At 34.7% G+C, this 26,552-nt stretch overlaps 1 protein-coding gene across 1 annotated transcript in view; it reads left to right on the plus strand.

Moving 5' to 3' along the window:
• The window catches only part of LOC107676890 (VPS10 domain-containing receptor SorCS3-like), a 261,488-nt gene that overhangs the window by 167,577 nt on the left and 67,359 nt on the right, over positions 1-26,552 (plus strand). Inside the window, exons 4-5 of the mRNA XM_016471625.1 lie at positions 10,278-10,377; positions 16,818-16,976. Coding sequence (XP_016327111.1) covers positions 10,278-10,377; positions 16,818-16,976 — 259 coding nt within the window. The remainder of the gene's footprint in view (positions 1-10,277; positions 10,378-16,817; positions 16,977-26,552) is intronic.

Genomic DNA, 26,552 nt, shown 5'->3' on the forward strand with positions numbered 1-26,552 from the left:
CCCCCTCCCCTCTCCTCTCCTCTCCTCTCCTCGCCTCTCCTCTCCTCGTCTCGTCTGTGGTGTGCGGCTTAGCAGAATGGATTTTCATAGTCATCATAACATTTTCAGTCATGCATCTGGGTGTGAAGTCAGCTCTGGTTGAGCTCTGATGGAACTGCAGTGATACAACAACAGGATTTAAAATTAACAAAGGTGGTGTGTTACTCCAGTGCATGTATTCCATCCTGACAGCGCGGTGCTAACAGTCATTACCAAAGTTTTCCAAACAACGTACAGATTAGGAGTGTGATTTTTGTCTTTATAACACAACACGTTCTATCTGTCAGATGGTATCAAGTGTCACTTAGAGTTTCAGCAAACTTTCCCGTCTCGTCTCCTATCACTGTTATTCTCCTTTAATATTCATCTGTCCCCAGTGGCATCCTCAAGAAACAACAGCCTATATTTTTAACCAGTCTTTCTGAACAAACTTGGGTGGTGCTTACTATAATTGGTTGTTCTTTGACATTTTTAGGGAGTTGCTAAAATGTTCTGGGTGGTTTATTAGGTGGTTTCTTGGCATACATCAATAGAGCTCACCCCCAAGTCTGTGAAATCTTTGTCCTCGTGGCTCTAGTCCTTACTTTTAATAAAAGTCTAAGGGCTTTTTCTGTCTTTTATTATCTGCTAGGTACAAATAGTCTCAGCAAGCTGTACAGTTTGAGGTATCACTCACAAATATAGTGCTGAAATTATAAAGAGGAAATGAATACTTTTATTCAGCAAGGGCACATTAAATAGAACAAAACTGATATTAAATAGAGTAAAGACTGACAAAAATAATATAGTAAGTATTTAATGTAAATGCTGCTCTTTTAAACTATTCATCAAAGAATCCTGGGGTTAAAAATAATCCACAAAAATAAAAAGCAGCATGATTGTTTTCAACATTGATAAAAGACTAATGAGAGTAATACAAGAGTAATGGCTACTGAAAATTCAGCATTGCATAAATAAATAAATACCATTTTAAATATATATTAAATTAGGAAAAAGTTTTTTTTAAATAGTAATAATATTTCACTATTTTTACTGTATTTTCTATCAAACAAATGCAGCCTTGGTAAACAGAAGAGGATTCTTTCAAAATATTTAAAAATCTTACCAACCCCAAACTTTGGAAAAGGAATGTATATTTAAGCAACATCACATACAGCTAATCACATTAAAAACAATAAATTAATGTTGAGTTACTGACATTTTAATCAGATATCTCCAGCTGCATGTAACACACAGTCAGTAGTATTTTGTTTCTGAATAAATCATAGTATTTGAACAAATTGGTTGAATGAATGATTCAACGACTCACTCAAACACAGTCAGTTTCATTCCTGAATGAATTTGTGTTTTTGAACAAATTGATTACTTGATTCAGTGACTCAATGGCTGCGTTTACACTGGCACAAAAAATCCGATCTTTCGCTCACATCTGACACAGATCGGAATTTGTTGCACACGTGTAAACACAAAAACCCACACGAGATCCGATTTTTTTGCATCCGATCTGAGCCACTTCCAAATGTGGATTTTAATCGGATACACATCTGATATCTGGACATCCGCCCTATGTCTAAACACACATATCCGATTCTCCACAGAACTAACACAGATATCGGATACCAGTCGTGTCTAAAGTGAATGTAAACAGACGTGCCAAAAAATCAGATATGGTCAAAAGATCGGATCTGTGCATTAAGACTTGCAGTGTAAACGCAGCCAATGACTCATTCATAAAGACTGTCACTTGCTGCCATCGACATAAACTGCAGATAGAGTTCCTATACGTAACAGTTTATTTATTTCACGCACGCAGTAAGTGTAAAACACACACCAGGCTCACTAGTGGTTGTTAGGTTGACGGTAACAGGTTTGTGTTCAAATCCTCCCTGTCTTCCTGTCTTGTCTCTCTGCACCGCACAGGTAGTCTGTCAGGGCAGACACTTGATTTATGTCAGCGTCTGCAGCCTGGAGTCAGACTAACCTCCACCTCACACGCACACTTCCTCCACCGGTGACTTCAACCAGCACAAATGGCATAATATATCACAAGAAGATCTTAAAGCTGGCAGTGATGCGTCATCCCTGCATTTCAGCTCACTTTCCGCCTTTGTACCCACACATCCAAACAATAGCCTGCTGAATGTGTATTGCTGTCCTCCAAGCTCACTTCAGCCCCAGGGCTGCTAAAAAGAGAGTGTTTCAGATCTCTCTTCAGACTCATCTTACTGGCATAAGTTCAGGTAAGAAAAAGTGTTTCCATTCAAAATCCTTTTTTTTAGTTGCCCTGGGGAATATGAGTTCAAGCGATTCATCCAATAGGTATCTTTCCCTTTCTTCCTTTCATTTTTCACTGCTCTCTACACCTTTGTGTGTTTTTTCTTTCTCCTGTGTTTAGAGCAAACACAGACACTATCTGCTGGTCAGCAGCCAGCTGACATCACTGTAGCAGACCGTTGTGCTCTCAGGAACAGATCAGCAATCATTTCCGTTTTTCTAGATGCAATCACACAGGTCTAAACAACATCTGTGGGGGTTCGTCTTGATGAGCAGTGGTGGTGCGTGAGGGAATTTTCCGGAGAGGCAAATGTGTAAATTCATATTGATCCAACACACACACCCTACATCGTGTCTGCGCTGGAAATGATGACGCTGCACTTCCAGATCTTTCACTATTTCACTAATTGGACTGTAGACCTGGCAACAGTGAGTAGAAGAAGGGGAAAAAAAACATATATATTACGGCTGCTTCTTCCTCGTTTTCTTCTTCTTCTTCTCAATATTATTATTATTAGTTGATAATGGTTGTCCTGTGTTCATTTTTTTTCAGGATTTTTTAGCGAATAGAAAGTTCAAAAGTACAACATTTATTTGATGTAGAATTTATTTGTAACATTATAAATGTAATGTCCTTTTTTATTAATTTAACGTGTCCTTGCTGAATAAAAATATACATTTATTAAAAAAGCATTACTCCAACATTATATATAAATTAATATAATTACATATAATTATACTTCCTGATCTTTCCTAGCAACAGTGAGAAGAAGAAAAAAACTGCAGTTAAAACAACTGTTTTCTCATTATTATTATTATTATTATTATTATTATTATTATTATTATTATTACTGTTTTCTGTTATTAGTAGTAGTAGTAGTAGTAGTTGAAAATGATTGTTCTGTGTTGATTTTTATTTGTAATTTTTTTTTAGGATTCTTTAGTGAATAGTTAAAAAAAATAAAATAAAAAACAGCATTTATTTGTAACATTAGACACGTATTTAATGTCCTTTTTGATTAAAGCATCCTTACTGAATAAAACTATACATATCTTTAAAAAAGTCTTCTCCCCACGTTATATATAAATTAATATAATTATATAATATATAATGCAATTTTAGCCAAATATACATATTTTAGGCAAAAGAGTTGTCTGTCAATTGCTGCACACAACAGATGCTTCCAGTGTAAGCAACAAAAAATATTGTATTATTATTTATTATTATGATGATTTAAATGGTTTATTATAAAATAAATATAATATTATAATATTAAATATAAAAAAGATAAATTATAATTAATCTGTATTTTGTCATTGCTTCCCATTAAGACAGTGTAACAATAAATTATCGTACATTACCATCAAATCTGTAATGTAGTTTGTGTTTTAATTTATGGTAACATAAAAATATAATTTCTCCCTAATCTGAGGAAGAGACTATAATTCAAACTATATAATTCTAAACACAGTTATCATATGATCATTATGAACATTACTAATGCTTCTTCATTAATGCAAATTAATTAATTTTGAAATTCTTCCATAATTTGGACTCTCTTTCCACCTGTTTATTTGTTTATTTTTTTGCTTTCTCTGCTCTTGTTCAGATGACGGACTGAAAGCTAACTGGTTTGAAAGCTCATCACTGATAGCAATTAGTTATTTATAGGAAAAGAGTCAAATCTCATTTCTTCTCCCGTTTGCCTTTTTAGATGCCAGAAATAAATGATGCTACACCATTTGCATATGCATTCTGGTCAATTTACACATCAGAGGTACGTCAGGATCCTCTGGATTTTGTGAAGTGATTTCACACACCTATAGAGGTTTCCGCATATGAAAGGAAAAAATATCAAACAAAATTATTTTTTATGTGTTGCATGCAATCAGAGTTATACATGTTACTAAGGAACTGATTAAAACAACAGTTAACGTTATCACTTCAGTTATTCGGTTTATTTTGACTGCATTTTTGATGAGGTGGTGGCTTCTTTTTGAAGTTCTCTGCTGCGTTCATTGTTCTCGCCATCCCTGGAGCTGGTGCACGTCTCCACATTGTTCTACTTTATTGCCTCACCATCTGGCTTCTCCTCACAGACAATCCCTGACGTGATACCTGCCCACCAGGATCTTTCCATGTCTTCGTCCCCCTCTCCTGCGGTTTTCCTCCATTCACTGAAGTTTGTGTCCAGTTGAGTTTCATGTTGTCATGCAGCTCTGGATTCGGGGGACTAAGCCCATTTTCACAGAAACAAAGATGGCATGTGGTCAAACGCTGGGAATCACATCTTGGCATTGCGTATCTCCACATTGTAGAACACAAACTGATTTTTCTGTTAACATGCCATATTTCCCAGATGTGCTTTAGATAGTTTCCAATCTTCAACGTGAAAATGGAAGTCGAGGTACAGCGATGCCTTTTTTCCAGCCATTGCCTGTGCTTCACTAAAGTGTGCCCGTCTCTGTGGCTTTTGGTGTAAAACATTCGCACGCGTGCCACCGCAGAACAAAGTCTCTTTTTATTTTCCGACCTTAAATTCACTCTGGGATTTGATGCTGCATTCATTTCTCCCCTGGAAAAGTCTGTGCTGTGTTTTTAGGCTGTGTTAATGTTGCCCCAGCTTCAGGCATATGCTTTTATTGGTCTTTTAAGTCTCTGACTTGTGTTTTTCTCCTAACCTACTGTTCGGTTATTCTTAATGGTTTTCTAAAGTCCCAGACGCAATTCTCCAAACTCGCGAGCAGGTGTATAAACATAATTTTACCAGTCATCTCGACGGAGCTCTTCTGGTGGGAATTAAATAATTGAATAACATGACAAGCCACATCTTTTTTAACTGTGTGCAAGGAAAATATTATAAGGACAGATGCTAAACTATAATTGCGGACCGTTTTCTCTGGTAGGATTGAGTTGATCCCTGTTGATTTCAGCTGGATTCTCTTGTCACTAGGGTATAAAGAACAACGTTCAAATGCAGGAAAGCGTCACACCACTTATAGCAGGTTACTCTTAACGGCTCACACTTTCATAATTCAACTCCTGTGTCGTCTGACATCATAAAAATAATGATACCACTAACATGAACATTATGAACATTATTCTTTCAGAATGTCATGATATTACTATAAAAATATGAACCACCTCAGTCTTCTTAAATTAGAGGCTTATGATAAGACAAGATACGATGAACTCATTTCCTGCTGTGGTACCATAACGAAAGTGATACTGTGCTTCATTTTCTTTATCTTTACATTTATTTTTTTAATTTTTTTAAATGAAACCACTTAGCAAAGCCTTGAATCATCTTTTGCTTTAACATAAAATAAAAGCATCCCAAGAAGAATACATACAATAAAGCAACAATAGTTTCTTTCCCTGGTATTTCCCCCTCTACTTCTGTTTTGTATGGTTATTATTTTGCTGGTATTTGAATTTAAAAACTATTGATGTAATGTATTTTGTTGGCTAATACACCATGCGATTGTTTGAATAATGCGGATTTATTTATTTATTTATTTGTTTGTTTGTTTGTTTGTTTGTTTTCTGTTTTCTTATTTGGGATGGAGTGCCATTATTATGTTTACATCCTAATAATAATAATAATAATAATGATAATAATTGTCATTAATTAATTAATTCATTCATTAATTCATTAATTCATTGATTGATTGATTGATTCATTCATTCATTCTTACATTCTTATTTGGGGTGGAGTGCCATGAAGCTTTTTACATCCTAACATCCTAAAAAAATAAATAAATAAATAAAGTAAAAAAAAAATATTTATGTATTTATTTATTTATTTATTTATTTATTAGTTTGTTTGTTTATTCGGTGTGGAGTGCCATGAATCAATCTATCTGTCTATCTATCTATCTATCTATCTATCTATCTATCTGTTTTTGGGGTGGAGTGCCATGAAGATGTGTGCATCCTAATAATAATAATCAAGTTGATGGATTCAAAGCAAAATGTTGCATTCATAAAATAAACCTGCCATCAGTGCATAAACAGTAAAACTTGCACTACAATATGGATAGTTTTGGCTCTGAATACAGGTTCATGCATAACCTGCATAGTAAGAAACAGATATTTGATAAATTTCTGCCATTGTACAGCATATACACTTTCAGCCCTGGTTGTAGGGCTGTTGGCGTTTACTCTATATATTTCCTTTGTTTACTTCTCACTTCACCTTTCCCTTTCGTTAATACCTAGATGAAGTGACGGTCTCTTTACTGTGAATAATCATTGTGCCTTTTTTTTGCTGCCACTTCAGAATACAAAACAGTATATAGGGAAGATTGTATTGTAATTTCACTGAAATCCATTACTGCCCTATTGGCGTAGGGACCTGCTCCTGGGAAGAGGCAAAAAGGAATTGAGCGATGGAAAATGGGAATCCTTCATGGTGTCTCAAATTAGATTGCCTCTGTTTGGAAGCGGTGTGTGGGATGTGCCTCCGTCTGTGTTTCTGAGACTGTCACTTTGGTGTGGAGTCAGTGATGGTGTTGAAAACACTATTGTATGTGCACTATTGCTGCGAACAGCAAGCTAACGTGATGGAGAAGTATTAGAGCGTCGGGGAGGATTGTGTTGGCTAACAGCTCATTTCTCCTACTAAATTATTCAGACTTGAAAAGCTGAGCCTATTCACTTGCTTTTGCTTTGGTAATATTTTACATGCAAGTCATCGGGAGAGCATGAATTATTTACTTTGTGTAGGCCTCCAAAGGAATTTGAATGTTTGTCTTGTGGGGCTGTCACGTGTGATATTTTTCAACTTTAACTTGTTCACAAGTAGTTTAACAAAAGCATCCGTAATGGTACGTGACATTTTAGAGGCCAAATTCTCTGAGTCATCTGTTTTCTGGCAAAGAATGAGGGAAGAAGCTTCAAAGAGGACACAAAAGCACCATGAAAGCATATAAGTATATTTGTTGAATATTTCAAGTCCTTTAAAGCCATACAGTAGCTTTGTGTGACGAACAGGATGCAATTGAAGTCATTTATTGAAATTAATCATGAGGCAATGAGTCTATTTCGCAAATGAATTAATCAGACTGGTTTTGAAATGATTAAATGAAAAGATCCAATTCAAAATAATGATTCATTCATGAATCAGAGGTTGCTACTCGCTACTTGTTAATAACTCTTGCAAACAGCAGCTTTTAGTCATGAATTTAGGTCTCAGTTTCTCACATGATATGCAAATGCAATTTATGTGTCTATATTAAATTTCCATATATGACATATATTTCATATGAATTAAAAACATATATGAAACCGATTAGAAATTGAAACAAGTTATGGAAATAATAAACAATGTATTAACATGTATGTTTATGTATGTGTAACACATTTTGGAAATAAATGATATGTACATCAATACATGTTCATTCATATACTGAAATATAAAATAAATTGATTACAAAAACATATACTGACATACAGATTTCTTGAATATTTGTTGTTTTAATAATCGTGTAAATAAAATATTTAAATAATGCATATTGTACATGGTTGCTAAAAATAAAAATATAGATATTATTAACATATGTACATATACAAATTTTACTATGATGATTTTATTTATGTTATAAATTTATATCTTCACTTACCTAGAGAATGTGCATATGTGAAAATGATACATCGCCTTATTCCTTTAAAGCCATACAGTAGCTTTGTATGACGAACAGGATGCAATTGAAGTCATTTATTGAAATTAATCATGAGGCAATGAGTCTATTTTGCAAATGAATTAATCAGACTGGTTTTGAAATGATTAAATGAAAAGATCCAATTCAAAATAATGATTCATTCATGAATCAGAGGTTGCTACTCGCTACTTGTTAATAACTCTTGCAAACAGCAGCTTTTAGTCATGAATTTAGGTCTCAGTTTCTCACATGATATGCAAATGCAATTTATGTGTCTATATTAAATTTCCATATATGACATATATTTCATATGAATTAAAAACATATATGAAACCGATTAGAAATTGAAACAAGTTATGGAAATAATAAACAATGTATTAACATGTATGTTTATGTATGTGTAACACATTTTGGAAATAAATGATATGTACATCAATACATGTTCATTCATATACTGAAATATAAAATAAATTGATTACAAAAACATATACTGACATACAGATTTCTTGAATATTTGTTGTTTTAATAATCGTGTAAATAAAATATTTAAATAATGCATATTGTACATGGTTGCTAAAAATAAAAATATAGATATTATTAACATATGTACATATACAAATTTTACTATGATGATTTTATTTATGTTATAAATTTATATCTTCACTTACCTAGAGAATGTGCATATGTGAAAATGATACATCGCCTTATAGGTAACATATATGCCAATATCACTCTTGATATAGGACATATATTACATTTCCATATAGCATGTAGTTTTTGTGAGACTTGGAACACAAAAGTTGTCAGTTATTTTGAAAGAATCAGGCCAGTATATTATTCAAAAATTCACCTTTTGTGTTCCTCGGATGAAAGAAAGTCATAGGTGTGGTTTGGAGCGACGTGCGGTTGAGAAAATGATGACAGAATTGATATTTTTGGGTGAACGTTTCCTTTAAGGCTTAAATAGCAAGTATACGTGTGCATGTGGTGTTAAAGAACGTTATGTTCCCACAAAGAGGCTGAATAGGAGAGAGAAATTGGTGGGCGTGACATGGGCCACAGGCAAATTTTACTCAGCTGAAATAGGCAATGCTCAGGAGAAAAAGAGAGGTGGAAGCAAAAATAGAGATGGCAGGAATGGCAAGACACAGTTGGTGAGATAAAACAAGGGGTTGCAGGGGAGAGCGAGATCAAGAAAAGGAAATCGCAAAGTGATGTGAGGCCTCCAAAACTTTCCATTAAGCTCTCATCTCAGGTAAGGGAAGTGGATTTTTGGACAGTTGACAGAAGAACACCAAATATTAGATTTGATAAATTATTAATTTTTTTCTTCTTTAATCTTTTCATATTCATTATGTTACTTCATTATATTACTGACATTTTTTTATTTGCTTATCCAATATACAATTATACACAATATTATGTATGTATGTATGAATGTATATACATGGTTGTTGTTGGGTGTTTTTTTATTTTATTTTATTTTATTTTGCTGCTACACTGTATGACATGTAAAGTTCAGCAGACTAATACTTGTCAATATTCAAAATACCGGTAAAACACCTGCAATGCACAGGCATTTTTTGTTTTTCAAATTAATACAGTACATTTTGCCCTATTTTTTACAGTGTATTTTCTTAGTTACTAGCACCTGTTGTTTTGAATGCAACAAAGGGTATAAACACCTCTGCCATCATCGTGCATTAGCAGCTCATGCTAGACAGCATTCCTAGTACTAAAATACTTTCATACTACTCACGTCAGAAATGTAGGTAGCGTTTACTCAGTAGTCTCTTATCTTTGTTAGGAACATGTCCCTGCCGTCCATACTCACGTCTGCATTGCAAGACTGTAAATATCATTAGCCTTTCTAAACAAATCAGTGTATTCTCTGGATCAGTTGTCACTGTTATGCCCAGAGGTTGCAGGATGATGTTAGTTTTGCTGTCTGTAGAACAAGGCAGAATTGCTCAGCATATGCTCAGCAGATTGTGTTTGTCTTAGCGAGCTTTTCTGCTCATTGCTGAGGATCGGGGAAATATAAATAGCCAGGAAAAAGAACAACAACAACAAAAAAAAAAACTGTGAAACACTCTTATGAATTTAATTTGCTGAAATCTGTTCAATCGTTTGAGTTCGGCTGAGGTCTGCAAATTCCAATCTAGATTAATTTTGCTGGAGAATGTACTCATTTTGGCCAGGTCATGACTGGAGCATTGATATCCACACACACGCAAACACAAACAACAAAAATAAATGCATTCTGAATACCATATTGAGAATTGTGCTTCTATTTGCAGATCAACAGATTATGGCAGCACTTATGAGAGGCTGAATGATAAAGTGGGAGTCAAGACCGTTTTGAGTTACCTCTATGTCTGCCCCACCAACAAGAGAAAGGTAAGACGCCTACAGCCTCTTATTCTCAGTTTTCTTCCCTTTGAGAGACTCCATGTTCCCCTACTTCAAATAAAGCCAGTTATTTTGAAATATTTATTTATTTTTCTGCTTTCCAGCAGCCTATAAAAAGATACTAAAAGGCACTAAAGGAGTGACTAACCTGATCAACCTGGAGCAATTCTGCTTAGAATAATGGATCAAAATCACACCTTAACAGTGTGGAAAGCTGATGCATACTACATTTATATTATATTATATTATATTATATTATATTATATTATATTATAATGTAGTTATTTGTTAAATATTTTAACATTTTATTATCAGATGTCGTCCAAAATAATTATGTCCAGTTATGTTAAAATGTTCAGATCGTAATGCAACTTATTCAAAGTTTCTTTCTTTTTTTTTGTTGTTGTTGTTCTCATTAAGGAAAAATTCTGAATAAAACATCTGAAACATTTCTTTCATAATGTTAATTTGGTAATTACATAATGCTTACCGAGACTGCATTTATTTGATCAAAATTATGTAAACTGTATATTTAGCAGAGCTGTATTTTTAGCAGCCATTAGTCCAGTCTTCAGGATCAATCTTTTAGGATTTGTAGAATAGAAAGCTTGAAAAAAAGAAATAATTCTAATATGCTGATTTAGTGATCCAGAAACATGTCTTATTATTATTATTATCCATGTTGAAAACAGTTGCTTAATATTTATGAATTAAAGCTGCTTAATATTTTTGAGGAAACCATTATACTTTTTTCCAGGATTATTTGAATAGAAAGCTTAATAGAACAACATTTATTTGCTGTGAGAAATCATTCTAATATGCTGATGTGATACTCAATAAATGTTTCTTATTATTATTATTTGCTGAAATTGGTGCTGATTAATTAAGTATGGATTCTTTATTTGAAATCTTTTGTAGCATCATGCCTTTACTGTCATTTTTGATCAATACGATACATCCACACTGAATAAAATGTACAGTCAGTCCATCAATATTCCAAAATAAACCACAGCATCATACTAGTCCTTCAAGCATCTCTTAAACTTTCGTCCCCATCTGCCCTCAGACTGTTCATGGGTCCCATTACTACAATTTCCCATCAGAACAGATGGATGGTCTCCTTTGAAAAGCTCTAGATGTTTGTTTACCTCTGCGTTTGTGAACTGTAAGTGCACAATGGACAGTGGTGGACGAAGTACACAAATCAAGTACTTGAGTAAAAGTACAGATCCGTATAATAAAATATTACTCCAGTAAAAATAAAAGTACTCAGTTTTCAATTTTACTCGAGTGAAAGTACAAAAGTACTTGATTTTGTATGTACTTAAGTAAAAAGTACCGATAGATGAATGTTTATTTTGCAGTTTTATATAGGCTACTTTTATCATTTAATTTTATATTAGCATATATTTTTTTATAATCCTACTGCTCAAAATACCTGGGATTTTCCCAAAATAACCAATAAGGAAATAATGAATATAATAAGGAAAATATAATTAGATTTTCATAATGATTTTTTTCTTCTCAAACCTTGTCTGTGGTGTAAAAACACCCCTGGCCAAATGCCCGCAGAGGGCATCACTACCCACTTTGATAATTACTGTAGTTACCATGTTCTGAACATCACATCCTTTATTTTCCCCCAGATGTAATCTATCTAGGTGGTTGAATAAAAATATTTGGAATTTATTTTTTCAAAATGACCTCAATTTAGCACCAGCAAGCTCGTTAGCTAGACAGTTAGCATCAGCTAACATTGACTTATTTTCAGCATGGTTATGAATAAATACAGTAACAAAGTAAAACTACTTCGTTACTGTCCACCACTGACAATGGACGTGCACAGCGCACAACGTGCATCATCTGAAGGTATTGTTGTTGTTTAGCGGCTCTGTGCACAAACTGGATTAATGCGTCAGCTTATTTCCCTGACTATGTGGGCAAACACAGTCCCATTCCAGAGAAAAGGATTGACTCTGGCAGATCCCATGGCTATTTTAAAATAGGGCTAAGTTTAGGCCTAACCTTTAGCACAACACTTTTCCATTTGTGAGATAGGCATGACATTTCCGCTGCTCTGCCTGAGCTCTTAAATGGGAACTTGCCAAGAATCCAAAGTGTTTTGCGCGCGGCTCTTTTAGCACTCTCGATGGAGACGAGATTACATGCTGATGCGAAGATCGCCGACAAATGAGCCTGTTTATATTTCCACCACTCTATTTGTTCTAAAACGCAGTTGATCGGGCATGACATGATTAATTTGAGACTGTGTGTCCTTTTCCTGCTGTTTACACTGACGCCAATCTCATTCAGCGGCGGGAGGCTACGTGTGGGCCGTTAACTGTGCGCTGCATGTAGATTAGCTTGCGGGATGATAGCCGTCTGGGTGCCGGCAGATAACAGGGATCCCTCAACCCTATTGATTATGCTTCGCAACTCTCCTCACTCCTTTATTCAGCGGAGAAACATTTGTTCACAGTTGACATGTTCTGGTGGATTGAAAACTTAATTATGTGCTAATGCTTAATCAGTATCTGTCTGACCTCAGATTTGTGGTTTCCCGGCTTTACAGCCCAGTCGTGACCCATCGGCCACATTTACACCTGCTATTAACACGGGCAGCTCTAAATATACTGTAGGTGTAAATTAAGTCTGTTTTGTGAAGTGACTCATTTTGTTGCACCCAGACAACATAATAAATGATTATCGGTGATGCAAGCCAATCTGTGTGCTATTTTAGCACGTCCATAGACTGTTTTGTCTGAGAAGATGAAAATTAAAATGTGTGAAAAAGCTGCGACTGACTAATGAAACACTCAGAAGGTTGCAGCTCCATAGCATGTTATCTGACAGTGATCCATATGCATATGAACTATAGAATATTCTGCCTTGCATACCAAAAATGTTGCAAACTTTTGCAATTTTGGAACTTTCTAACTCGTTCATTACAGTCAATCCAATATCCATATATTACATCAGTAAGGGGTGAAGATCTCCGCTCCTTAATTTAATCTCCAGGGTAAAATGGGAATTGCTGGCGCAAGCATGTAACGCTTAGCTCTATAAGACCTTTGTCAAGTAAAACAGTCCAGTATGTACAGTACACTCTTAAAAAAGGTATTTGTGGTTCATTGAAGAACCTTTAACATCCAGGTGTTTGTAATTTACTGGATTAAGGATATGGATTAAGTTAAAAATACTTTTAATATATTTCCCTTGAGTTTTCTAGAAATCATATTTTTAATATTCCCTCATATATTCATGTTTTCCAAGAATTTAGGAATCCTGGTTTTTCAACAAAACAAATAACCAAATAAAACCAACTTTAGTTGTTCAGGGGGTCAATAAAATAAGGAACGTAACTGTGACGAGTGGGGGCAGGGCCGAGAGCCATGGGAACGGAGCGAGGCCGGTGGAGTAATTGATAATGAGCGACACCTGCATCACTCACCGGTCTCGAGTCCCACGGAGGAGCTCCGGAAGGATAAAAAGGAGGAGTGACGACAGTGAAAGACGAGAGAGGACCAGGCCTGGACTTTATTTTGTGTTTTGGTTTTGTTTCTGCGCGACAGTCGTCCGCGAGGGGCTGTCGCGCTATTTTGTGTTTATTTTATTAAAGTTTGTTTAAATGTCCGCCGGTTCCCGCCTCCTTCTTCCCGAACTACGAACTTTGTTACATTGGTGCCGAAACCCGGGAGGAAGGAGGGACACGCTGTCATGTTTATTTTATTAAAGTTTGTTTAAATGTCCGCCGGTTCCCACCTCCTTCTTCCCGAACTACGAACTTTGTTACAGTAACCATTTTGCATTGTTTTACTTTATTTGAATGCTTGTTTTGTCTTATTTTAAATCATTTTAAATCATTTTGAGGCCCTCTAGTAAATCTGCTGAGGCCCCCTAGTGGCCCCGGCCCCCTGGATGAGAACCAGTGCTTGGGGTTCTTCTATACTATAAAAAAAGAAAAAGAAGAAAAAAACTGCTGTAGAAGCAATTTTCTCTTAGAAATTGTTAGCAACTTTTACAATCAATTACAAAGAAATGCATTAGCACTAACATTAAAGGGGTCATATGATACGATTTCAAGTTTTCCTTTCTCTTTGGAGTGTTACAAGCTGATTGTGCATAGATAAGATCCCTGAAGTTGCAAAGACTAAAGTCTCAAAACCAAAGAGATATACTTTATCAAAGTTAAGACTCTGCCACGCCCCCCTAAAACAGCTCGTTCTAACACGCCCCCACATATCTACGTCACTATGTGAAAATATTTGCTTAATGCCGCCCAAATGTGCACGCAAAGAAAGAAGCCGTGGTTTCAGAGTAACACATTTTGAAATAGAATGAAATAGTATTTTCTTTTCTTGTATACTGTGATTAAACCTTATAATTTTTGTTTTTATTTACAACTGATTTATTTATTTATTTTACAATGTATGGTATCATTGTGAAAACCCACTTTTGTTTAAATTCTGGTTAAGTTCTAGAAATGTGCAAGTTTTTTAAATAAAACTTCGACAAGGGACTCAAAGTGAAAAATTATTTCCCTTTGATAACAAACGCTGTTACCCAATGCACTATTACGGAAAACGATTACACCCTAAAATCTATTAATTGCATCTGACAAGCTCAAAGACACCAGCAGACACAAGGGGCATCTTTCTATCTTCTTATAACGATAATGAACAGTAAAAATCGGGGAGCCCAGGCCAACAAAATCCTGGCTGCGTTTCGGCTGGCTGTTTATTGGCGCTTAATGAAAAACAATTTATCTAAATCACCGCCCCGGAGGATTTGTAGTTAAAGCTTGTGGAGAGAGGGGTGGGATTTTTGTCAGTGACAAATGCACCACTGTTTTTCCAATTCAAATCCAGTTGAGGGAAGAAAACAGCCGTTTACATTTAGGGCGGATGGAGGCGAGGGAAAGAGCGAGATGATAGAATTGGGGAGGTCTCGAGCTTATGTTTCTCAGTTTGCTTGCTAAATATTATCACGTCTAGATGTCAGCCAAAAGTGTGAATGCTTAAACTAATGTACTCCGAAATGCTTTAGAGCCTATTAGGTTCCATTTAAACATCCAAGGCATGTGCATTGTATTTTTTCAAGCAGTAAAAAATCCATAATGAAAATGTCTGCAACTGTTTTTAGCACTGTAACAATCTTCGAATGACAGTGAACACAGTGCCTGGCATTCAGGTGCGAGCCCATTTAACGAGCAGGCAGACGTACTTACCCTTTAATTATCACTGAGATCAGACGCAACTGCCCAGTCAAACACGAGCATAAAAAGAAACACTTTCCATAATGCAATGTGTTCACTACCAGAAGAGTTTTGCATCTGTTTTAATTAAGCACTATATGCCCATCCACAGATTTTCCTCTGTGCGTACATATAACCAGAATCAATTTAAGAGGAGCTTGGAAACTAAGCCAAGGTCAGTGCTAAAGTAGAACTACAGTAGCTTTAGCTCATTCTCATTATTATTCCATTTAGAATGGAAGCAATGGTCAACCTTGACCTAGAATGAGCTTTAGTTGGTGGTCCAAAGCCTAGAAATAGTTCACCTAAAAATTTAAATTACATGGAAGAAGTCATGCAGAGGGATTTCTATTGTTTGTGTGAAATGTTCCTTTAAATGGAGTTGATTAAGCAAAGGTGCAGGGTGCCAGATAGCAGCAAGTTCACTAAGAATAAAAAATAAATAAAATGCCTACTGTATCATAATTGATATACAAATTTCTAAAGCCTCTGAATGATTAGCATGATCCAAACTGCTGAAAAACCTGTTGCACACATTCTACTGTTGTACATCCCTTCTGTTGTGGGATCGATAGTTTATACATTTTAAGAAAAAGTTTTTTTTGTATAATTCTAAAAATATCCACCTTCAGGTCATAGTACATAATACATAGTGTCTTTTTTGCTGTGAATTTGTTGGTAATATTTCAAGATGAACACTTACTGGAATGATTTTTAGAAAAATCATGTTAAAATGTGAGCGTCAAATATGATAGATACATCAGGCTTTTGTGGAATGTTTATTTGCTCATCTCTTAATCACCATTGCATTGCACTGCACTTAAGGTTTGCCTCCAACAATAAAAACTACAGAGCTTTGATCATAAAACTAAGCATTTAAATATCATCTTTCTAATATATAATTTCGGGAGATATAGTGGCAACTGATATTTATATGCATTTTCTGTGAATGGGCTGCTGTACTGTTATAAAGATCTCATTGATTTACATTACATGTCACTGTTTTGTCTTATCAATATGAGCAACTGCACCACATTTTATTTTGTTGTAAGTTTGGGCCTCTTTTGGAGTTTGGAGTAACTCCAATCCATATTCTTCTGTGTACTCATATGTCAGACTTTACAGGGTTAACCGTTGTGCCTTTCTGTTTTGTTTTTTGTTTTTTTTTTCTCAGATAATGGTGTTGACAGACCCAGAGTTTGAAAGCAGTATTCTCATCAGCTCGGATGAAGGTGCCAGTTATCAGAAGTACCGCTTAAACTTCTTTGTCTTAAGTCTTCTTTTCCATCACACTCAAGAGGACTGGGCATTAGCCTACAGCCACGATCAGAAGGTAAGCTTTGCTTCATCTAAGCGAAAAAAAAAGGAGCCTGCAGCCTGCAAAAATGTACCATATTCATTTAATAAACTGTTCTTATTGATGATGATTCATCAATTCATGTTATTTCAAAAACAAACGGTCCAAAACGGGGTTTTCACAACAATGCAGTAGGATAAACATTTTCTAAACTTTTTATTTTTTTATTTTTTTTTTTATGTTAACCATTAGTGAAATGGCCATTTAGACACTCTTTTATAAAACTCACATTCAGAATGGCTTTATTTTGGTATTTAATCCATTTATCCAATTAGTTCTCTATAGATAACATCATGTCTGGCCCTACCATTCTACTCACTGAATAGCAATTGTAGAGTGAACAATAAGAAACTGAACAGTGATGGGTGTTTTGAGCTTGTTTAGGCTGGTTCACATTAGGCTGAATATTTTTAGGTATGATATTTAGTTTGCAAGTGTGACCGAGTAATACAGTTTCTGCATTTCATTTTGGGTACTTTTTTTCATTCTGGAATGCTTCTCAAATAAAATTAGTAAATTCTGTCGAGTGCTGAAAATGTAATAATCATTTACCAAGGACAAACCCTCCCAAGTGAGGGACAGTGAGAAAGAAAGATAAAGAGAGCAAAAAAGACTTTTGACTTTTAAAGGTCTCCTTTTATTTGGCAGTGATTCATATTCGTAGTCAGCCCATAAAGAAAACCCAATAAAACGTGTGTGAACAGAATGGATATCCAGCAAAATGAGCTGAAGCTTATAAATATATCAAATTAATATATCGTTGTCCATACTTTGAATCCTTTGAGTCCTGTATAGTATGTATGGATTTATGATGTTTTATCGTGTATTAAATTGAATTGTGTATTAAGTTACAATAAAGACAATAATGTTACAGCAACTTATAGATTAGTTGCTAAAAATATTTATATTTAAAAAAAAATATGCTATTAATTTGAATATTGTATATGTACATTAAAGTATCCTGAAAAAAAAAAAGTTTTCACAAAATATTAAGCAACATTGATAATAAAAAGAAATGCTTATTAAGCAAATCCACATAATGCTATTAATTTGAATATTGTATATGTACATTAAAGTATCCTGAAAAAAAAAAGTTTTCACAAAATATTAAGCAACATTGATAATAAAAAGAAATGCTTATTAAGCAAATCCACATATTAGAATGATTTCTGAAGGATCATGTGACACTGAAGACTGGAGTAATGATGCTGCAAATTCAGCTTTGCATCACAGGGATAAATTACATTTTAAAATATATTCACATAGAAAACAGTTGTTTTAAATTATAATACTATTTCACAATGTTACCATATTTATGATCAAATATCAATGGTGAGCATAAGAGGCTTCTTTCAAAAAACATTAAAACAATCTTACCAACCTCAAACTTTTAAACGGTAGGTTAACCGGTTGTACTTTAAACACACACACAACAAAATAAGTATTTCTATGCATGGATGCGAAAAGACGGATTATGTTGTTCTTGTAGAATCAGCCACTGTTCCTTTGCACTTCTGTCTCTAAACTTTTAGTGGTAAAACATCGAGCATCTCAGTCACTGGTCTCTCCACTTCCCATAATGATGTTATCCTGAGCCATACTGCAATGTGCTTGGAGACAGTCATGCTTACTCGCTCAAAAAATGACACACATTAATGCTGTGGCGACATGGCACTAAAGTGTCTCATTTTCTGAATCGACAAGGGTGGCTGACACTGTGTCCAGACTCATCACGGCCAGAGCAGAGCTGTGGATTAGGTCAACACCTGAAGCATTGTCTTATAGAGAGGTGTCAGGCTGGTCAGGTCCACTCGTTGACGATTCATTAAAAACAGATGGTGGTTTAGGCCCAGCTTTCTCACTTTCCTCAGGAGAACACCGGCTCAGGCCTCTTACGTAAAGGAGGGAATCTGACAAAAGAAATAGCAATTGATCCCTGCCCACCCTTTCAGTCTGGGTAACGGAGGCTTCATTGACCAGCAAACGTCCACAAAAGCCATTCAGTGTCTTTAATGATGCTAACAGCTGGCTCTAAATGGTCGTTTTATGCAACATTGAGGAAGCAATAAGATATTTTTCTAATAAGATAGCATGGCCTTTGAGACGACCTTGAATTATACCAAACAAGCCTCACTACATTTGATGCAATTGGTCTGCTCTTTTGGGAATATTTTGGGTTCAGTATAAATGAAGTGCAATCGACAGTATTTGTAGCATAATGTTGATGACAGCCAACAATATTATATATACTGTATATATTTATATGTTCAAGGTTACAGTGAGGCATTTACAATGGAGCCAATGTGGCCAATTTTTTGAGGATTTAAAGCAGAAATTTGAAGTTAATAATTTTAATAGACATTATAACATTGATTGTTCTGTTAAAATCACAATTTTGTCTGTTCAAAATAATTTTTACAGTTGTTTTAGGGTTTATAGGCTTTTATAGTCATGGTAATGAAGTTTTAAAATGTAATATAACCACACAAAAAAAGTTTGTAAATGATTTTGTCTCATTAAAGGGATAGTTCATCCAAAACTCCGACAACTTATGTTCCTTTCCACACAAAGTATGATTTACACGGCCAGAGTTTTGATTAAGAAAGTCTAATTTTGCACAATTCATTGCATAATATTGTGTTGGAACTTCAAAACAACTTTAACATGCTGCAGGATTTGAAAACTGATACTTTTGAACGTTAACGTCACACATGTATGGGTTTCCTAACATTTAAATTTTAGGTTGAATTATGCATTTAAAGTCATGATAAAAATGCATATTGTTTACATCTCGTGGCTGCATTATTGAAACGGTGAGTTTTTAACATTGATTGGCCCCATTCATCTTCACATTTCTTTTTTTTACAGTAATCAACATTATTCTGCAAGTGCTGTCAACTATTTCTTAATTCGATTTCTCTGATCTCTAGTGTTTCAGCTCTCTTCAGATCATTTTTGTTAAGAAATTAAAGCTCTTAAAAAGCTTTCCAAGAGGTTTCTGACCTTGATTGCTTTTAAACTTGTCCAAGTAAATTGCAGGTTCACGAATTTCATGAAGAAATCTATCCAGGACTGTGGTCTGAACCAAGAATCTTTTGTCCACAGTCGTTGTCTGAAACCATCGAGTCAAGGTTTTACTGGTTAGCAAGCATTTTCCCCTCTGTTTGTCATTTAAAACTATCTGTGTACTCTAACAAACCGACATTTGTTGCTAGAAATATTTAAATAACACATATTTCAGTTACAGTAGATATTTTACCAATGACTAATTCTGGAGGGCCCTTAAAAGTATGACTTTTTCTGCTGCCTTTGATGTCACAACTCAAGATAATCACCAGTATAGAGCCTTGAGGACTGTGTATGTTCTTATGGGGCCATGAGCCAATCAGAGCTTTCTCCAGGTATTACAGACCCTCTCCTGGAACATATGTTTGTTGTGCAAATCTTCCAGCTTTGGGTGTTTTTGGAAGAGCCCATCACTGATTCATCAGCAGCATAGAGTTGAGAGTAAAATTCAATGGCTAAATTATGCATGGCAGATGGTTGGGAGATGACAAAACTTTCATTATCCTTCAGGCACAGCACTGGCTTCTCCTGTCTAATCTTCCATTTTAAATTGAAGAAAAATGTAGCATCAGTGTCTCTACTAAGAAATTCAGCTGTTGTTTCTTCTTGTTGCAGGAGTTGTCTAAATAAATGACAAATAAATTATACCCACATTCTATCATGCCAGCATTTTACTCTGGATAACAGACATGTCATTCTCAAAGTTCGGTGTAGCGTCAGCTTTATCATTCCTGTTGAAGTCATTGCAGCTTCGGTGACTTTGGATCATTGCAGTATTCATATAATTGTTTGTTTTGTCATGCTATTTAAATCACATTATTTTATGCTGTGATTATAGGCTGTTTTATGCACCCACACTACCAAAGGAATGTACTGACATATTTCATAAGATGAAATATGAAATTCTTATGTGCAATTACCACTTTTCTCTGAGCCTCAACAATTTCCAAATGTTTTTACAGGTTTGAATTGCTCCAAATATGCAATTAGTTCCAACCATAACATGTTCTATTAGATTTATATGATAAAGATACCATAATAATATACAGTATATATATCATTAATACTATATATCATTCATTATAAATATTTATATATACACTACCTTTGCTTTTATTCATAAAGTATGCATTCAATTGATCAAAAGTGACAGTAAAGACATCAAAGAATCCTGAAACAGATCTATCACTGTTTCCACAAAAAATATTAAGCATCACAACTGTTTTCAACTTTGATAATAATACATCTTTCTTGAACAGTAAATCAGCAAATCAGAATGATTTCTGAAGGATGGTGTGACACTGAAGACTGGAATAATGATGCTGAAAATTCAGCTTTGAAATCACAAGAATAAGTTACATTTTAAAATATATTCAAATAGAAAACAATAGAAAATTGAAAATAATATAATGTTGTCATGCATAGTAGAGCAAGTATCACAATAACTGAATTCAAGAATGACACAAAAAAGGACCATTAAGTGTATTAGTTCTCATTCATCAGAATAACATTTGTGGGTAGACTTTCTCTCCACCAGTGATCACTTTTACCATACTTGACGATAAAATTCTGTATCTGCTTTCAGAGTATATGTGGGGGAAAAGCAGTAAGAACAGGTATAAACAATTTTAATCCTAAAAGATTATCTTGGATTGGATCCACTCCTCCAAAATCCTCCAAAATGATCTGAATACAGCACCAGAGTGACATTGTGATGTTCCAGGATAAAAACGGCTAGAGTGACGTTTGTTGCATTGTTTCATCAAGAAAAGCATTAATCTGTTCAGCTGAGTGCATGTCATTGTCAGCTACTTCTGGAAAATCTGACACATTAGATAAACACTCTGGTTTATCACCGTGACTCACTTGAAGCATCTTTTGTGCCTTGTCTTGTGGAGTCAAAAACAAACACCTGTCTTCCAAAAGAGGAACTTGTTTTTGTTTTTGACTTTTTACAGAATTCCCTTTATAATATTTCTTAGAAAGAGATATTAAAAAAAAAGAAAGAAAGTATGCACTAAAAAAAAAAGTTTATGTTAAAAACACCCACTCCAAGCATGGCCCTTTCTGAAATAAAGAGATAAACAAGAAAACAGTAGGCCTAAGCATGTTTATATATGACCAAAACAGCAATAGAAAAAGAGTGAGAAAGAATTTGTGCATATTGAGCAATTTATGTAACTGTGGCTATTTTCAGAGTGGAATATTTCTTACTGTGCACTGCCTGCTATAAAAAAGTATGTGAAACAGTTTGCATTTAGCATGGTTTTGCGTTTTGTATTACTTATGTGAAAGTGGGGTCTAAATAGTAGGGATGCACCGATACCACTTTTTCCAGTACTCGCCCGATACTGATATTTTATTTTTGGTACTTGCCGGTACCGATACTGATATTTTTATTGCATTTGTAAATTGTTTAAATATTGGGTACAGAAACCAAAAGGGTATGTATAATGTTAGTTGGTTAACAGTAGTACAGTGTAGCGCATTTCACACAGGCTGCTACATTTACTTTTGCCAGAAAGTCGTGTATGCCTAAGGTTGAAAATAAATGATGCTTATAGTGAATGCCCCTATAAATGGTCTTATTTTTACGATTTAGTTTTAATCCAAATGATGCGTGTGCGAAGTGAGTGAACATCAAAGATCACACAACAGAAATGTGCGCGCTCTCTCTCTCTCTCTCCCTACTGTTAAGTAACTTGTGCATTGTTTTACTTACTTGTTTTTGACATATCCGACCGAACTACAAACTTTCCAGTGATGTCTGTGAGAAAGGTATATTCACTCGACTAGCTCGCGCATCTGCGCCGCCACGCGCTCAATCAACTCAGCGTGCTTTACTTATCAGCTTGCGCACATCAGCTATACAGGTGTTAATACTGGATGTTTAACATTACATTCATTACATACATATACTTCGTAGACATCCTTAATCTCTAATAACTCCATTCTGCTGTCTGTTGTTCTGTTGTCAGTGTTTCTTTGTCTGAATATGGCACTTATCACATGCTGTGTGGTATCGGCGTTTGGTATTGGGACATTTTAACGAGTACGAGTACGAGTACAGGAGCTCAGTATCGGTGCATCCCTACTAAAAAGTATATGTAAAGTTATTATATAAATAAAATTGCTATTCAAACACTATCAAGAGTGAATATTTTTGTTCCTGATGAAGCAGCCTTGTGCTGGAGTGGCGATATTCAGAAGTTTAAAATCAAGTGAATGATTCACTGCATGGCTCACTTATAAAGAGTCACTTGTTTTATTACTTAAGTGATTTGTTCCTGAATGAATCAGTGTTTTTAAATCGATTGAGAGAATAATTAATTGGCTTACTTGTTTTGTTCCTAAAATAATTAGTGTGCTAGAACAAATCATTTGAATTAATGATTTATTGACTCATGAAGAGTCACTTTTCAAGACCTACACTGGCATAGTAATGAAACCTGCAGAGATAATTGCTGGAAAATCCCCACTAGACTCACTGAAACTAGAATACAATACAAAACTAACACTAATACTGTTGGAGATCAGAACAAATAATTGTAGAACTGTAAATAATACACATACGCCGGCCAGTATATATTGTGAAAATAGAGTAATGCCATATGTGCTGTTTTTGTTCTGGCAACATATATGTGTATCCATAACCTTTTTGCTTCCTGAGTACACAGCATCCGTCTCTGTGGGCATATAAAACACATGCACCATATTCAAACCCCAGTCACATCGTCAGTCCTGTAGTTCTCCAGCTCTCTGACCTCTCCCCCGGGGTGGCTGCCTCGCGGGACGGCTCGTAAAAGCCTGCGGATAACTCCTCAGGCGCTCCCTGACCTCCCGCATCATTCACAAAGCTGGAAAGACCTCCCCAGAGAGACAGACAGAGAGAGAGAGAGAGATAGAGAGTTGACAGAGGATAACAGATTGAGAGATTGAGCAAGAGGATCGAGAATGGAATGGAAGTACAGGAATTCATAAAGTATCACGCCATGCTTTCCAGAAATATATGGGGAGAATTAGAAGAGACAGAGCTGCTGTGATACTATATAAGTCCTGCATGTGATCATGAGCTCAATGGGGCTTTAGGTATTTTAAGGCCAAATGTGAATTATATTATTATTTTAACTATTTAAAACAGATTATTTTCATGTATAGGAAAACAAATCTAAGTACATCAAATATTGCATTTTGTAATTAATTAAAATAATGCATGTGATGACAAAAAAAAATCAAAGTACATTAAATATTGCATTTTGTAAGTAATTAAAATAATTAATGTGATCATGACTTTAAGAGGGTTTGTTTGTGTATATATATATATATATATATATATATATATATATATATATATATACATAAATTATACATTGATTTTTTTTTGTCATCACATGCATTATTTAAATTACAAAATGCAATATTTAATGTACTTAGATTTGTTTCCCTATACATGAAAACAATCTGTTTTAAATAGAATGAATGAATGAATGAATTAATGCATTTTTAGGCTCCCCCAGTATTATATATTATTTATAACATATATAAATTATGTTATAATTATATAACATACCAGAATTATGATCTACCATGTCTTAAAATGCATATTTATCCATTCAATGTCCCATATTTCCAATCGGTGCTCTGTACACACGTCAGGTTTTTATCTAGGGCAGTAAGTTGTCACCGTTTGTCTGCGTTCTCCTGTTTATGCCGTTTTCATCCTTTCAGCTTTAGTTTTGAGATCAGCTTTATGGTCTCTACTGCATTCCAAGTCCTAGATCTGCATCGAAGGGCAGCTCACAACATCGCTCTATATGCTGTCAGCCTGACAGTGCTGGGTGAAGGTCTATAGCTCAGACAGATCTTTAAAGAGCCAAGCACACAACAGTGGAAAACAACAAAACGCTGTTAAGTGAAACGGGGCTCTGGATCGTACGGTTCTCTGGGTTTTTTCTCAGCTCCCCTAATTGACTGGCCAACAGTGAATCAGCGAATAGTTTGAAATATCTGACAAGGACTCAATACCAGCAGCAGTAAGCTTGCCATGACATGAGAAAGTCTCAACTATTCATCGGTAAACAAAGAGAGCTTTCCCTACAATGTGTTTCAAAGCGACAGAAGAATAACATGTCTCTTGATACATTGGCTGTTATAGGTGCAAAAGCTCCTCTTTGGGGATCTCCCCATGGGCTGCATATTTAAAAATGAATGCACTCGTCTTTGAGCCGATTAGCATAACTTCCAGCCGTACCTCACTGAACTTGAAAAAACGAGATCTTGGCCTTCAGACTGGGCAACTGATATGTTAATTTAACATGTTACATCAGACAGACCTCCACCAGTGTGCACTTGCATCAGTGAGTTTTTTAGAAGGATTTTGTTGTTGTTGTTGCTTCTTTTAGTTTTTGCTTCTACCTTTCATGGGTCACATGCAGCTATTATGCACACTTGTTTATTTATTTATTGTGTATATTTTATTAGTTTAGGGGAAATATTTATATATTTATTTATTTGGTAGTCGTAGGCAAGTGAATGTGCTCAGTATTTACAGAGAGATACAGGAAGAATTAGAAGAGGCATTTTTTCAGGCCAAATATACAATAAATTAAATAATGATGGTTTTACAAAAATATTCTACTCTATTTTTTTTTACCTACCGGCCTAAATATAAATAAATAAATACAAATTACATTAATTAAAGTATTCATTTTTTTTTAAATTTTGGAATCAATTAAAATAATAAATACAGAAATAATTTTAACATTTTGAATTAATAATAATTGAATGTATGAATGAACAATGATATTTTGACTTAAAACTGCTTTAGTTCAACCAGCAGTTTATCCCATTTAATTCACCAATTTAGGCTAACAAGAATTTCATTGTCTTCAAAAGAAGCCTTTATATGTTATTTATTTATTTGTTTGTTTTGATTTTATTTTTGGTTGTCAGAGGCAAGTGGACATTCTCTATTTCTTTTTACATATTACATATGGCTTCTATATAGGAAAACTACTCAAATAAATGTATTATATATATATATATATATATATATATATATATAAGTGCTGTCAATCTTAGTGCTGTCAATCGATTAAATTTTTTTTACTAATTAATCGCACATTTTTTCTAAAATTAATCGCGATTAGTCCCACCTAACATGAAAGTTTTTAAAAATACTTTTACATTGCAATAACTTCACATTCAATTTTCAAATTAATGTAGAAACAAAGACATTTTTAATATTTGTATAATGGCATCTTTTTTATGACTGAAGGCCAGTATCACTCTGATATCTCTATGAAATAGTTTTTCCCCCTAATCCCTAATATTTGATTAGCCATTCAACATTACAAAGCTATCAATTTTAACATTTATTAGACTACTTAAAATTTAAAATAATTTAAGCGAACTTATAGGGGTCATATGATGTTGCTAAAAAGAACATTATTTTGTGTATTTGGTGTAATGAAATGTGTTTATGCG

The sequence above is a fragment of the Sinocyclocheilus anshuiensis genome, unplaced genomic scaffold (assembly GCF_001515605.1).
Source record: "Sinocyclocheilus anshuiensis isolate Anshui unplaced genomic scaffold, SAMN03320099.WGS_v1.1 scaffold2166, whole genome shotgun sequence".
Taxonomy (NCBI): domain Eukaryota; kingdom Metazoa; phylum Chordata; class Actinopteri; order Cypriniformes; family Cyprinidae; genus Sinocyclocheilus; species Sinocyclocheilus anshuiensis.